This window comes from Salmo salar, chromosome 19 (genome assembly GCF_965601325.2).
Source record: "Salmo salar chromosome 19, fSalSal1, whole genome shotgun sequence".
NCBI lineage: Eukaryota > Metazoa > Chordata > Actinopteri > Salmoniformes > Salmonidae > Salmo > Salmo salar.
Genome location: NC_138309.1, coordinates 91,271,238 through 91,285,541, shown reverse-complemented (window position 1 = coordinate 91,285,541; position 14,304 = coordinate 91,271,238). Strand labels below are relative to the sequence as shown.

The 14,304-nt window shown below is 42.4% G+C and overlaps 1 protein-coding gene across 5 annotated transcripts in view; it reads left to right on the top strand.

The window, feature by feature from the left end:
- Positions 1-4,435: 4,435 nt before the first annotated feature.
- Positions 4,436-14,304, top strand: part of nktr (natural killer cell triggering receptor) — a 95,748-nt gene continuing 85,879 nt past the window's right edge. For 3 of the 5 annotated variants that reach the window (XM_045702871.2, XM_045702870.2, XM_045702869.2), the window contains exons 1-3: positions 4,436-4,523; positions 12,906-12,989; positions 14,002-14,076. In XM_045702871.2, the coding sequence (XP_045558827.1) occupies positions 12,932-12,989; positions 14,002-14,076 (133 nt within the window). In that variant the 5' untranslated portion in view covers positions 4,436-4,523; positions 12,906-12,931. Of the gene's footprint in view, positions 4,524-12,905; positions 12,990-14,001; positions 14,077-14,304 lie in introns of those variants that run through there. The other 2 variants (XM_045702872.2, XM_082966032.1) reach the window with 1 other exon arrangement.

The following is a 14,304-nucleotide window of genomic DNA, read 5'->3' as shown; positions in this document are numbered from 1 at the left end:
TATATTTGCTGGGTCAAGGTTTGGGTTTTTCAAGAGAGGCTTTATTACTGCCACTTTCAGTGAGTTTGGTACACATCCGGTGGATAGGGAGCCGTTTATTTTGTTCAACATAGGAGGGCCAAGCACAGGAAGCAGCTCTTTCAGTAGTTTAGTTGGAATAGGGTCTAGTATGCAGCTTGAAGGTTTAGAGGCCAAGATTATTTTCATCAATGTGTCAAGAGATATAGTATTACAAAACTTGAGTGTCTCCCTTGATCCTAGGTCCTGGCAGTGTTGTGTTAAGCTTTGGAGAAATATGCAGATTAAAGAGGAGTCCATCATTTCCTTTCTAATGATCATGATATTTTCGTCAAAGAAGTTCATGAATTTATCACTGCTGAAGTGAAAGCCATCCTCTCTTGGGGAATGCTGCTTTTTAGTTAGCGTTGCGACAGTATCAAAAATTAATTTTAGATTGTTCTTTATTCTCCTAAACTAAGTTGGAAAAATATGATGATCGAGCAGCAGTGAGGGCTCTTCGATACTGCACGGTACTGCCTTTCCAAGCTAGTCGGAAGACTTCCAGTTTGGTGTAGCGCCATTTCCGTTCCAATTTTCTTGAAGCTTGCTTTAGGGCTCTGTTTTTTCTGTATACCAGGGAGCTAGTCATAGATGCTCTTCCCCAACTTCTCTCCTGGACTTTCGTCAACTGTCGGTTGCTTTTACCTTACTACTCAAACGAGCCCAATGTCTTAATTAAGAAGTTAAACATGGTATTACTCCAACGTCGTGAAAGTGATAAACTGACACGTTTTAATTTGTCAAAAACATCTTGATATCGAATTAGTGATTTGATGGCCTGCACATGCTCAGTTTGGTGTGAGACGACCGTTAGACCGATGAAGTGTTTCTGCACATGAGCTCAGCTAGCCAGCTAGCTAGCCAGCTAGCCAACTTTGCCTATTGGTGCTTTCAAGACAACTGGGGAAAAAAACGAGTTGAGTTGGATGACTGTTCAAAACGATTTTTCCCAGTCTGAGCTAGTTTTTTCCCCCAAGTTCCCAATTGTCCAAAAGTTGGAAGTCGAAGATTTCAGAGTTCCCAGTTGTTTTGAATGTGGTAATGGCTAGCTAAGTTCATGCACAGAAACACGTCATCGGGTCTAAGAGTCATCTCGCACCGAATTGCGAATGTATCGACCGTCAAATCAAAGGTACTCTGATATACAGTATAAAGTTGTTTTTAACAAAAATAAAAATGTGTCAGTTTGTCACTTTCACAAGGTTGGAGTAATAACATGTTCAACTACTTAAGACATTTGGCGCGTTTGACATTGCACCTGACTTGAAAGGTGAGTTGAGACTGACTGATATTCAAATGACCTTGCATCCTAAATAACTACTCAATATTATTTGTAGATCAGTCAGTCACAATTTACCCATGATACATCACAGTTTTGATGCTCTCAAACACGCCAATTGGCTCAAATCTAGGTTATGCATTTACATTTTGAGAAAAATATTTTTTTACTTCTCTCAATGGGCTTGTTCGACATTACAGCCGACATTGCAGGCGACTGACGATCTACAAATCACTTTGGATCATAAATAAATATTCATTATTATTTGTAGATCGATCCTTCAGTCATTTACCCACAATGCATCATGTATTTGATGCTCTCAAACATGGCTATTGACTTCCCAAACCTCAGCCTGGTCTGTTTCGCAAGCGTTCCCGGAAGTTTCGTGACTTTGCTCGATCAAAACTGCTCGATCAAAACCATCTAACCAATAGAGTCCCACAGTGAAGGTGTCATGATACCCATAAAACCTAGCGGTCAAGCAGGGAAATTGTTCCAATCGTTTTTTCCCATTGGGAATTTTAGAAACACTTAAAACAAGGGCTTTGTTTTGTGTAGGCTCTACTCTGATTTGAAAATACTAATTAGCATCGAAGTAGGCATCATGCAAGACTACAAATCCCTGCCAGCTCCTGCATGTTCTCTTGCTGACACCTTTGCTCACAGGTATTGTGTCAATTTAAAGCATGCACAATACAGATCATAGAATTGTCAATTCAAAGACATTTAGTCAATTTATTCGTTACTAAATTTAGCTAACATTAGATAGTTAATCCAGAGATTACCTTTGCATTGATTCGGCATAGCCACATTAGTAGCTAATTAGCATTTCATTTTTGAGGGGTAAATACAGGTGAATATATTGAACGTCACACTAGGGTAAGAGTACACAAAACACAGCTTTTATTTAGTGTTTCTAAAATCCCCTATGGGAAAAATGAATGGTAGAAAAACGATTGGAACCATTTCCTTGTTTGACTGCTAGAGCACGTTCCACACACCCACAACTTTTCACACGCTCACTATTTTCTGTTCGACACACCCACTCACCCATACTCTGGCTGCTGCTACCACCCTTCTCTTCTTTATAAACTTAATGCTTCAATGTTTACACAAATTATACAGTATATAAACCCTGGATTGCTGATGCTATGTATTGGCCATTGAGAAGCTTTGAACCCACATGTCGGCCATATTGGCAATCCCCATAGGAATGAATGGAATTCTACAGTATTTCAATTAAACGTTTCAATGACAAAATTACATGTATTTAAGTTTATTGTTGTTGTTGTAGTGGGGCCAGTAACATTACTAATCTCAAAAAATGTAAGGGAAATGTTTTGATGTATTTTATTTTTATGTTTAGCTCACATAATATGTAAAAGTATGCATTAAGGTGTCTATAATATAATAAACATGGTAAACAAATGTAGACATTAATAAATGCATTTCTGTAGCTTCCAAAATATTATTTACAACGGTGAGGGAGTACCAAGATGGAAGCCCTATGGCTTCAACACAGCGCCCCCTATTAGTCCTCTAGTGTGTATATAAATGTGTTTAGGCCAAGGGGCCAGGGTTCCAGTCTAGAAGCACAGTTTCGACTGATCCTACAGTTTAGCCTTGGTACTGCCGTTTAACTGACGCCCGGCCCAGAAAGACAATTTCCATAGAGAAGTCAGATTTGGAAAATTCCTAATAAGACACTTTAGTCATCACCTTTGTGCTCAAAACATCAATTAACTGATTCAAATAACTGTTGCTGAGGATTTTTATTTATTTAATGACTCACAGTTAGGAGGATATTAACATTTTATATTCATATATTATTAACATTTTATATTCACCCAATGTCTGCCATGTTTTTGGATGACGTCGCCTCTGCTCCCTGAGTACATGTGATGTTGGCATGTATACACCGGCTATAACCTGGATGGAGACCGTCCATGAATGGTGTATGCGAACGTGAGTAGATTACCTTGAAAACAATGGTCTGACATCTTGGACGCATTATTCAGTTCTTTTTATACTGTACTTCAGTAGTTTACAGTGCTTCCTCAGACTTTTAGCCCGAATTTATCACTCCAGTGTTAATCTGCTGAAATGTAATTACTTTGTTACTATGGCCTATTTATTGCCTACCTCCTCACGCCATTTGCACACACTGTATATAGACTTTATTTTTTTCTATTGCGTTATACGCTTGTTTATTCCATGTGTAACTCTGTGTTGTTGTTTGTGTCGCACTACTTTGCTTTATCTTGGCCAGGTCGCAGTTGTAATTGAGGACTTGTTTTCAACTAGCCTACCTTGTTAAATAAAGGTGAAATAAAATAAATAAAAAAAGGCATGGAGCTGCTTTGATTGATTTGTTATTTTCTACTCTGAAGAGTTGTGTTCCTACGGGATCTAGTGATGGGTCGTTCACGAACGAACGGCTCTTTATTTAAATTATATTTTTGGTTAAAGTCGGGAACCGAATCGCATCGGTCAAAGAGCCGTTCATTTGGCTCCCTGGTTTGCATACTGCTAGTACTGCTTTTGAGTTAAGAACAACGTTTTTCTGCAGATAAGTTACAAAATAATTATCTAAAGAAAGAGTAAATGGTGGGGAGAGCACCTCATTCTGGTCCACGCTGATTTTTTGTTGTTGTTGTGCGTTTTTGTATTTTATATTAATTTGGTCAGGTAAAAATGTATTTGTATTTTTTTACGATCTGACATCATGGTAGCCAACCTTCTGTGTTTAACATTGGAGATTTGCATTTTTGTTCATGGTTCTAGGTCGATTTTGAATCATTTTGTACTAAGAGCCGATTGGGAGTAAAATGAGCCGAAAATACTCTAAAGTCTCGTCCCTAACCAACTCATCATATTTGATCTGCGTTCACCAGACAGTGTTAAAGGCATCGAAACGACTGCAGGGAGTCATATAAAAAGTTACACCAAACCGTCATAATCAGAACGCATCGGAACTAATGTCACGCTGGGAAGAGTTTAGCACGGACCTTTTAACATGACACAGGCGGCGGTCGATTGACTGATTTACAAATCACCTTGCATCAAATAACAACTCATTATTTGTAGATCGGTCAGCCAAATTACCCATGATCCATTGCAGTTTTGATCCTCGAACACGGCCATTGCGTTCACACACCGCTCAGCTACGGTGCGCAGATCACAGGTAGGTAAAGCCTGCGTAGGTTGCTTAATCAAAACTATATTGTTTATTATTATGGTTTTTTTTTTAAATTAACGGTGGCATCTTGTCAACCTCTGGGAATCAGTAAACAACCGATGTTGTGGTGTTTAGCTCACCAAACGGCCTGGACATCGCAAGGTTAGCTAGCTTGCTAACTAACGTGTTAAATTGAGATTGCTAACGGTAGCTAGCTAATGAACGTATGCTAGTAGCCTACTACGGAGTCTTTCTTTAGCTAGTTGGCGTATAAACCAGCTTGATAAAACACATTCGTATCATATGTATTGTGCCTTTCCAAGAGTGCTAGATGGTAACAAACTGAGGAACGCCGTGGAGTCAGCCAGATCAGCCAACAACAGCCAAGTAAACATTGCATATCAAGTCACGGCGGATATGTCGATTTAGCGGGCATACTATGTGCTGGTACTATAATTGTTCAAACTCCAACACAAATTAACCTTGCAAACATGGCTCAATACTTAGCAGTAGCTACAGACAATATCCTAACTGAAAGTGAAAGTAGGTCAACAATAGGCGCGACTGTAACTACCTTTAGTGTTTACTGAAGATAGTATTTTCCGGTCGTTGAGTGCCCCACCGCTTGCTCTAAATCTAAATGCATCGCTTGCGTTACGGTTTTGGAAACAAGGAACATTTCGTTGATATTAGCGAGAGCTAATAAAAACAAGGTTCAATTATCGCAGATTTTTATGGGGTTGGGGTTCCCACACGGCTGTTTTTCCATGTTACAGCGCTTGTTAACGGAAACCAGACGGAAGACGGTTGACTACCTGTGGTAATTAACATTAGTTCTCTGCATCTCCGAACACATGCGGAAGATGGATGCCACAAATGCGTTATCACTGAAATACCGTCTGCTGCTAATGTTAAAACCGTGTACAGTAAATGTATTTTGCATTTGTGAAATTATTTTTGATACAATTTGAAACTAGAGGGCTTAATGAACCTTACCGCAATTGGTGTTTAGATGGAGTTTTTGGCTGCCAAAGGAGCCTAACGTTACTCTTTAACTGGGCTTGGGTCGACAATGTGATCAAAAACATTTGCCCAGTTCAAAAAGGGCCTATGGTGTCATGTAACTTGGCAAAGTGTTTTCGCTACCAATCTAGCAGACATTCAATAGGCTATGGACTAGTTAAATACAATCAACTAGATACTGTGGGTCCTCCCTGGTATTCAAATCCATTTCCTTGTCCTCAAACCCTGCCTATTTTGGGTGGGGTGTCACTCTGTGTCCCAGTCAACCATGTCAAAAAATGTGAGATAAACAGCCAAGCTGGTGTTGTTTTGTGTCCCTTACAGTGGGGATCCCCCACATTTCATTTCCCTCAGCCAACAAGAAAATTAACAAATGCCAAAATCACCAGCCGCTGCATAGGCTGTGTGAGTTTCAGGTTTGGGGAAGCATATTTTCACCATACAAATGCACCTTTATAATAAAGCAGTCCATGCATCCTTGCGTTTGCAGACCGATGTAAGGTACCCTACTATTCATAATGTGATGAGTAGATAGCATTAATCTAAATTATGACTATCCAATCACTGTTTTGCAAAAAAAATACCATTCAATGCTTGCAATCATTGGAGAAAAAAAATTGATGCCCTACGATTAAGATTATCCTACCAACGGGACATGAAAAATTGTAACGTCCTAACATCTTATGTTTCACCGAGATGTGGCTGAACGAAGGAACGGACAATATAGAGCTGGTGGTATTTTCCGTGCACCGGCAGAACAGAGACGCTACCTCTGGTAAGACGAGGGGTGAGGGTGTGTGTCTATTTGTCAATAACAGCTGGTGCGCGATGTCTAATATTAAATACGTTTTGAGATATTGAGGTAGAGTACCTTATGATAAGCTGTAGACCACACTATCTACCAAGAGAGTTCTCATCTATATTATTTGTAGCCGTCTATTTACCACCACAGAACGAAGCTGGCACTAACACCTACTCTATAAGGCCTCCCTGTGGCTCAGTTGGTAGAGGGATGAGCATGTTGTTTACCACGCCAGGGTTGTGGATTCGATTCCCACGGGGGGCCAGTACGGAGAAAAAAAAATGTATGAAATGTATGCATTCACTACTGTAAGTCGCTCTGGATAAGAGCGTCTGCTAAATGACTAAAATGTAAGAAAATGCTCACCCAGAAGCTGCGCGCCTAGTAGCCAGGGACTTTAATGCAGGCAAACTTAAATCAGTTTTACCAAATTTTTACCAGCTTGTCACATGTGCAACCACAGAGGAAAAAAAATCCTAGACCACCTTTACACCACACACAGAGATGCATTGAAAACTCCCCTGCCCTCCATTTGGCAAATCTGACCATAATTCTATCGGGAGACTAATCCGGACACTTATAAGAAATCCCGCTATGCCCTCAGATGAACCATCAAATAAGCAAAGCGTCAATACAGATTGAGGTTGAATCCTACTACACCGGCTCTGACACTCGTCGGATGTGGCAGGGCTTGAAAACTCTTACGGACTACAGAGGGAAACCCGGATGCATGTTGCCCAATGACGCGAACCTACCAGACGGGCTAAAGGCCTTTTTTTATGCTCGCTTCAAGGCAAGCAACACTGAAGCATGCACGAGAGCACCAGCTGTTCTGGATGACTGTGTGATAACGCTCTCAGTAGCCGATGTGAACAAAACATTTAACCAGGTCAACATTCACAAAGCCGCTGGGCCAGATGGATTACCAGGGTGTGTACTCAGAGCATGCGCGGACCAACTGGCAAGTGTCTTCACTGACATTTTCAATCTCTCCCTGACCGAGTTTGTAATACCTACATTTTTCAAGCAGACCACCATAGTCCCTGTGCCCAAGGAAGCGAAGGTAACCTGTCTAAATGATTACCGCCCCGTGGCACTCACGTCAGTAGCCATGAAGTGCTTTGAAAGGCTGGTCATGGCTCACATCAACAGCATCCTCCCGGACACCCTAGACCCACTCCAATTCGCATACCGCTCCAACAGATCCACAGATGACGCAATCGCAATCACACTCCACACTGTCTTTTCTATCCTGGACAAAAGGAACACATATGTGAGAATGCTGTTCATTGACTACAGCTCAGCATTCAACACCATAGTGCCCACAAAGCTCATCACTAAGCTAAGGGCTCTGGGACTAAACACCTCCCTCTGCAACTGGATCCTGGACTTCCTGACGTGCCGCCCACAGGTGGTAAGAGTAGGCAACAACACGTTTGCCACGCTGATCCTCAACACTGGTGCCCCTCAGGGGTGTGTACTTAGTCCCCTCCTGTATTCCCTGTTCACCCACGACTGCGTGGCCAGGCACGACTCCAACACCATTAAGTTTGCTGACGATAAAACAGTGGTAGGCCTGATCACCGACAATGATGAGACAGCCTATTGGGAGGAGATCAGAGAACTGGCAGTTTGGTGCCAGGACAACAACCTCTCCCTCAATGTGAGCAAGACAAAGTAGCTGATCGTTGACTACAGGAAAAGGCCGAACAAGCCCCCATTAACATCGACTGGGACTGTAGTGGAGCGGGTCGAGAGTTTCAAGTTCCTTGGTGTCCACATCATCAACGAACTCTTGTGGTCCAAACATACCAAGACAGTCGTGAAGAGGGCACGACAAAGCCTTTTTCCCCCTCAGGAGACTGAAAATATGTGTCATGGATCCCCAGATCCTCAAAAGGTTCTCCAGCTGCACCATCGAGAGCATCCTGACCGGTTGCATCACCACCTGGTATGGCAACAGCTCGGCATCTGTCCGTAAGGCGCTACAGAGGGTAGTGCGAACGGCCCAGTACATCACTTGGGCCAAGCTTCCTGCCATACCGACCTATACAATAGGCGGTGTCAGGGGAAAGCCCATAAAATTGTCAGACTCCAGTCACCCAAGTTATAGACTGTTCTCTCTGCTACCGCACGGCATGCGGTACCAGAGCGCCAAGTCTAGGACCAAAAGGCTCCTCAACAGCTTCTACCCCCAAGCCATAAGACTACTGAACAATAAATAAAATCGTCAACGGACAATTTACATTGACCCCCCCCCCCCCCCCCCCGTACACTAATGCTACTCTCTGTTTGTTACTTATGCATAGTCACTTCGCCCCAGCTACATGTACAGATTAGTCTTCCTGGTAAAGTGTATTCGGAGCATGTGACAGTTTGATTTGAACTCGTATAGCGTAGAGGCCTGGGCTCTTTCCTTTTCCAACAGCCAGATCAATCGCCTTCAACTTGAAAGCTGCATCATATGCATTTCTCCGTGTCTTTGCCATGATGAGGGTGACAAAATGACTACCGTAATCAGAATGATGGGAAGTTTGAGAGCGCTCGATTTAATCTAAACAGTAAACCAAAAAGTTGTTTGACCTTAACCCGTTCGGCAATTTCATTGGTCTAATGAAAGCTTCATGCCGCCAAAAAACTGAGCATGTCACAGAATGTGTTTTTTGGGGGGGGAAAAAATTGAAAGCGGGAAAAATCCATATATTAGCCGCGTCATTGTTTAAGCCGCGAGGTTCAAAGCCTGGGAAAAAAGTTGCGGCTTATAGTCCGGAATTTACGGTAGTATTTTCATTATCTTCTCTTTACAGGAATAGCCATTTTATTTCCAAACTATGTTTTCCTGCAATTAACATTTTGAAATATTGAGATATGCCTGGCTGGGGCTCTACTTTTCAATGACAGTTGCAACTATAAAATCTAATCATCAGGCTGCCAAAATTGCGCGCGCTACCTTAAGTGTAGGGAAGTGTCCATTTTGGGGGTGTCTGACTTCTGATTGGCTTAACCCTGATTGGGCTCCCGAGTGGCGCATCTCAGTGCAAGAGGCGTCACTATAGTACCTGGTTTGAATCCAGGCTGTATCACATCTGGCTGTGATTGGGAGTCCCATAGGGCGGCGCACAATTGGCGCAGTGTCGTCCGGGTTTGGCCGGAGTAGGCCGTGATTTTAAATAAGAATTTGTTCTTAAAAGACTAGTCAAATAAAGGTAAAAACCCCACCTCACCATGGCTAATAAGCTGGGCTTCAGTCATTTTATTTTCATCTCGCACAATAAGTCAAGTCTTTCTATTTATAGTAGTTCCTCACAGTATTTGGAAAAACTTTCGACACTCGTCACCTCTAATCTGCTGTTAAATAGGCTGTGGATATGCGTTTTCTATTTTACTGACTGTCAATTTCATATTCATACTAGTACCGAGTCTGGACTCAATCAATTTAATAAGGATCAAATGCTCCTGTCATTATTTAACCCTCCCGCTGTGTTCCGGTCGAATTGGACCGATTTACAAGTTCTCTCTGAAAAATGTAGTTCATTTAATCTGATTGTCATAAGATTCCATGACTTTGTCCACACAGGGCATCTGAACACACAATACATTTTGATGATTTTCATAACATTTTGGGTGTTTTATTTAACTTTTGTACACCTGTGGTGTTAACGGTATAAAAAAAAATGGCCGGTTATTCGAAATAAATGGGTGAGACTACAATTAGTGTATAAAATTGAGTTCAGGCATATGCCCATTCTTCAGATGGACACACTTCCTCTCGCAGACCCCCGGATGTGTGTTTGAACACACACACCTCACTCCCCTTCTTGGCTTCCATGGCAACCCCCACAGGAACCTTTCCCCAATATAATCTTTCCCCCCACAGGGACCACATCTGTTTGCATTCTCACAAACAATCGCAACATTGTTTCAATAATATATAGAACTTTTCTCAAAGCTCTGGTATATAAAGCTTTTTTGAGGCCTTGCTCACAATTCATTCTGTGGCAGCACAATGACCGAACGATATACTGTATGTGAGGCTCTTGATCATATCTTTGATCATGAAACTGGTGAGGAGAGAGTCCTTGTTTAACTTTGTCAAAGTCGTCTGTGATAAATAGCACTATGTTTCATCTGAGTATTTGTTATATTGAAAATAATCCATACATTATGCTTTTTTTACTCAACAACGAGTTGTATGAGCTCAGCTCAATGAGGCCAACAGGCCATAAATTGCAAATAGGAGTTCAAAACTTGTAATGTTCACAAGAACTTTAGTTGATAAAAATCTAACATTAGGTGATAATATATGTATTATTATGGATTTATAATCAGCTATAATGGGGCGGTCATTTTGGACCAGGAACACATAATTAATTAACATGAAACGAACACAACAGGAGGGTTAATCTTGTAAAAGGCCTACAGTGCATTCAGGAAGTATTTAGACCCCTTCCCCATTAACACATGTTACCTTACAGCATTATTCTAAAATGGATTCAATAAAAAAATGTCCTCATCAATCTACACACAATACCCCATAATGACAGTGAAAACAGGTTTTTAGAAATGTTTGCAATATTATTAAAAATAAAGTATTCAGACCCTTTGCTGTGAGACTGTCTATATAAGTTCCCACAGTTGACAGTGCATGTCAGAGCAAAAACCAAGCCATGAGGTCAAAGGAATTGTCCTTAGAGCTCCGAGACAGGATTGTGTCGAGGCACAGATCTGGGGAAGGGTACCAAAACATTTCTGCACCATTGAAGGTCCCCAAGAACACAGTGGCCTCCATCATTCTTAAATGGAAGAAGTTTAGAACCACCAAGACTCTTCCTAGAGCTGGCCGCCCAGCTAAACTGAGTCATCAGAGGAGAAGGGCCTTGGTCAGGGAGGTGATCTTCGGCGGAATGCACTCGGAAGGGCACCCACTTCCACAAGAAATGTTCATTTGTTCTGCTAAGTCCATCATTTATGTCCAAATACGTCCGTTTTGTTGACCCATCCAGAACACTTTACAATGCCATGTGGCGTGGACGCAAATCCATAGACAATGTTCAAAAGTTCCATTACCGTTTGTAGAAACATGTCAAACGATGTTTACAATCTGTCCTTTAGGGTATTGTTTTACGTAAAATTGCGATAATTTTTACAACCGGGCAATAGGTATTCATCCCAGAAGAAAAATAACAAACAGCGAAGTCACGTGTACGCGCGTCGTGACACACCTGTCCTCAGACTGGCCACTGATTGACTGAGCCACAATTTTCTGCCCGGTAACAGGTGACAGATGAAACCAGTTCCTGAAGATTGTTGACAGCCAATGGAAGCTTTAGGAGGTGCAACGTAAATCCTATGTCACTGTAGTTTTTCAAGGGATTCAAAAGAAAAACTACATTTCTAATTTCTCCCACTTCCTGATTCAATTTTTCTCAGGTTTTTGCCTGCCATATGAGTTCTGTTATACTCACAGACACCATTCAAACAGTTCTAGAAACTTCAGAGTGTTTTCTATCCAAATCTACTAATAATATGCATATTCTATTTTCTGGCCCAGAGTAGTAACCTGTTTAAATTGGGTACGTTTTTCATCCAGCCGTGAAAATACTGCCCCCTAGCCCCAAGAGGTTTTAAGGAATTGGCACCTTGCTTCATTGATATTTGACATACTGCACAGTATAAGGACTATGCTCGGCATTAAAAACCATAACAACCAACCCTGACCCTCAGTAATTGTTTCCCATCATCACGTGAAAGATATGGCAGCTGTTTATCTCGTGGCTTAACAAATGTATTAGATCTGCCAGAGATATCATGTTGAATCCTTTCTATATGTAGCAAGCCTGTGACTTCAGCTAACCAGGTTTTAAAAACTGGTACAGTCTCCTTATTCCAAAGGCTTAAAATTGTTATTTTTGCCATATTGTAATGTTTTTGTTCTCAGTGGGTTAAAGTCGTTAGGTGCTGTGTCCTGCCTAAAACAGCAGTGTCCGGGACTAGTATGAGGTTACAGCTGTATACTAATGACAAACACTTACAAATATCCTGCCAGTATGTGTGCAGTTTGGGGCATGACCAGAAGAGGTGACCCAGGGTACCCTCTGCAGATTCGCACTAGAACGTGTGTAATTTGGTACAGGAACAGTGGAGTCTGTGAGTCACTTTGTATTGAATAAGTTGGTGTCAGGAGTTATATCTCGAAGGCAATCAGCCCAACATTCATCAGTAATCTCCATACCAAGGTCTTCCTCCCAGGTCTCCTTCAAATGTTGCGTGGATACTGAGTAATATGCTGTAAAGAGATCAAACTCTTGGAGCCAGGGGCGAGGTACATGAAAATATACAATTTGCGTGCAGGTGTAATTGCCTCAGTGTTACATCGCTTCGGAAGATGTCATAAGAAGTTAGATGCAGGGAGATCATACATTTCCCTCAACTATGAGAATGTGGCAAAAATATTTTTGACGTAAAGGTCTGCATATAGTAGTAATGCCCTCTCTCTTGCTCTCTCCCCCTTTTCTCTCTCTCTCTCTCACTCCCCCCCCCTTCTCTCGCTCTCTGCCCTGCAGGTGTCCCAGTCTGCTCTGTAGTCAGGATGGGGGTGAAGGAGCGTCCTCAGTGCTACTTTGATGTGGAGATCAACAGAGAACCAGGTAAGACAACCACCCAGTGATGGCTCACTGCCAGACAGGAAGAAAACACTGAGACAGGACTTTGCTGCTCTGCTCTGTCATTCTCATTCACGTTTTACGTGTAGCCTTGGATAGGCTTGTTGCACTATTGAAAGCTGAGACCAGATTTTTTACCTAGTCGGCTCTGGGATTCCAACCAACAATCTTTTGGTGACTGGCCCATCGCTCTTATTTGAAATGCAACAGGATATTAAATCATAAAGCCACAGCTAGACTGCTAATATCAACAGTAATTGTTTTATTGTGCTCCAGATTGGATGTGTGCCCTATTTACCTTTTTACTGTAGAATACTGTACAACCTACTGCGTACAGTAACAGTATATATACAGGGAGAGCTGGGTAGGTGTTTCCATACTCTGGGGAGCATGCTAGGCAGGTGTTGACGGGGGGGGTCCAGGGCGTAGACGGGGGGGGTCCAGGGCGTAGACGGGGGGGGTCCAGGGCGTAGACGGGGGGGGGTCCAGGGCGTAGACGGGGGGGGTCTAGGCCGTAGACGGGGGGGGGTCCAGGGCATAGACGGGGGGGGTCCAGGCCGTAGACGGGGGGGGGTCCAGGGTGTTGATGGCAGGGACAACTAGGGCCGGGACCATACCAGTATCGCCATACTCGTTAGTATCATAGCAAAGAAACAAAACGGGAAGCGGATTGAACTTCTTTAGGAAAGCAGCCCCAATAGGCTCTGGATGACAACTAACATGTCGTCCAGAGTCAAATGTATTTATTTTCCAAGCTATAGCATATACACTATTTTACATACAGCAGGTTTTTAAAGGACGAAGGAGCGGTTTTATGTATTCATTTTTGCCATTGAAAAAATCTTGCGATACTGGTATTGTCCCAGCCCTAGTGATAACTGCGGTGTTGAGATGATTGGTCAGGTGCTATACTGCCATTAGAAATATTTATTGGCCAGAGAGACCTGTCAGCCCAGGATATGTTTCAGATTGATTCCTCTGTTCTGTTCTGTTTCAGTTGGACGTATAGTCTATCAACTGTTCTCCGATGTCTGTCCCAAGACTAGCAAAAACTTCCTCAGTTTGTGCACTGGTGAGTATTGACCAGACACAGCAGGTCTGGATGTTTCATCCACAGAGCTGAGTTCCAACTCAACATTACATGAAGCCTATCTTAACCTCCATGTTTGAGATGTATGAAATGTACCTCGTCTATAATGAACATCCAGTTAGACATTACCTCCAATACCATGAAGACATCTCTTCCTGGAGGAAGAGCAGCTGCAGGATGTGGTGAAAGTGCCACACAGTCTGTCCCTAT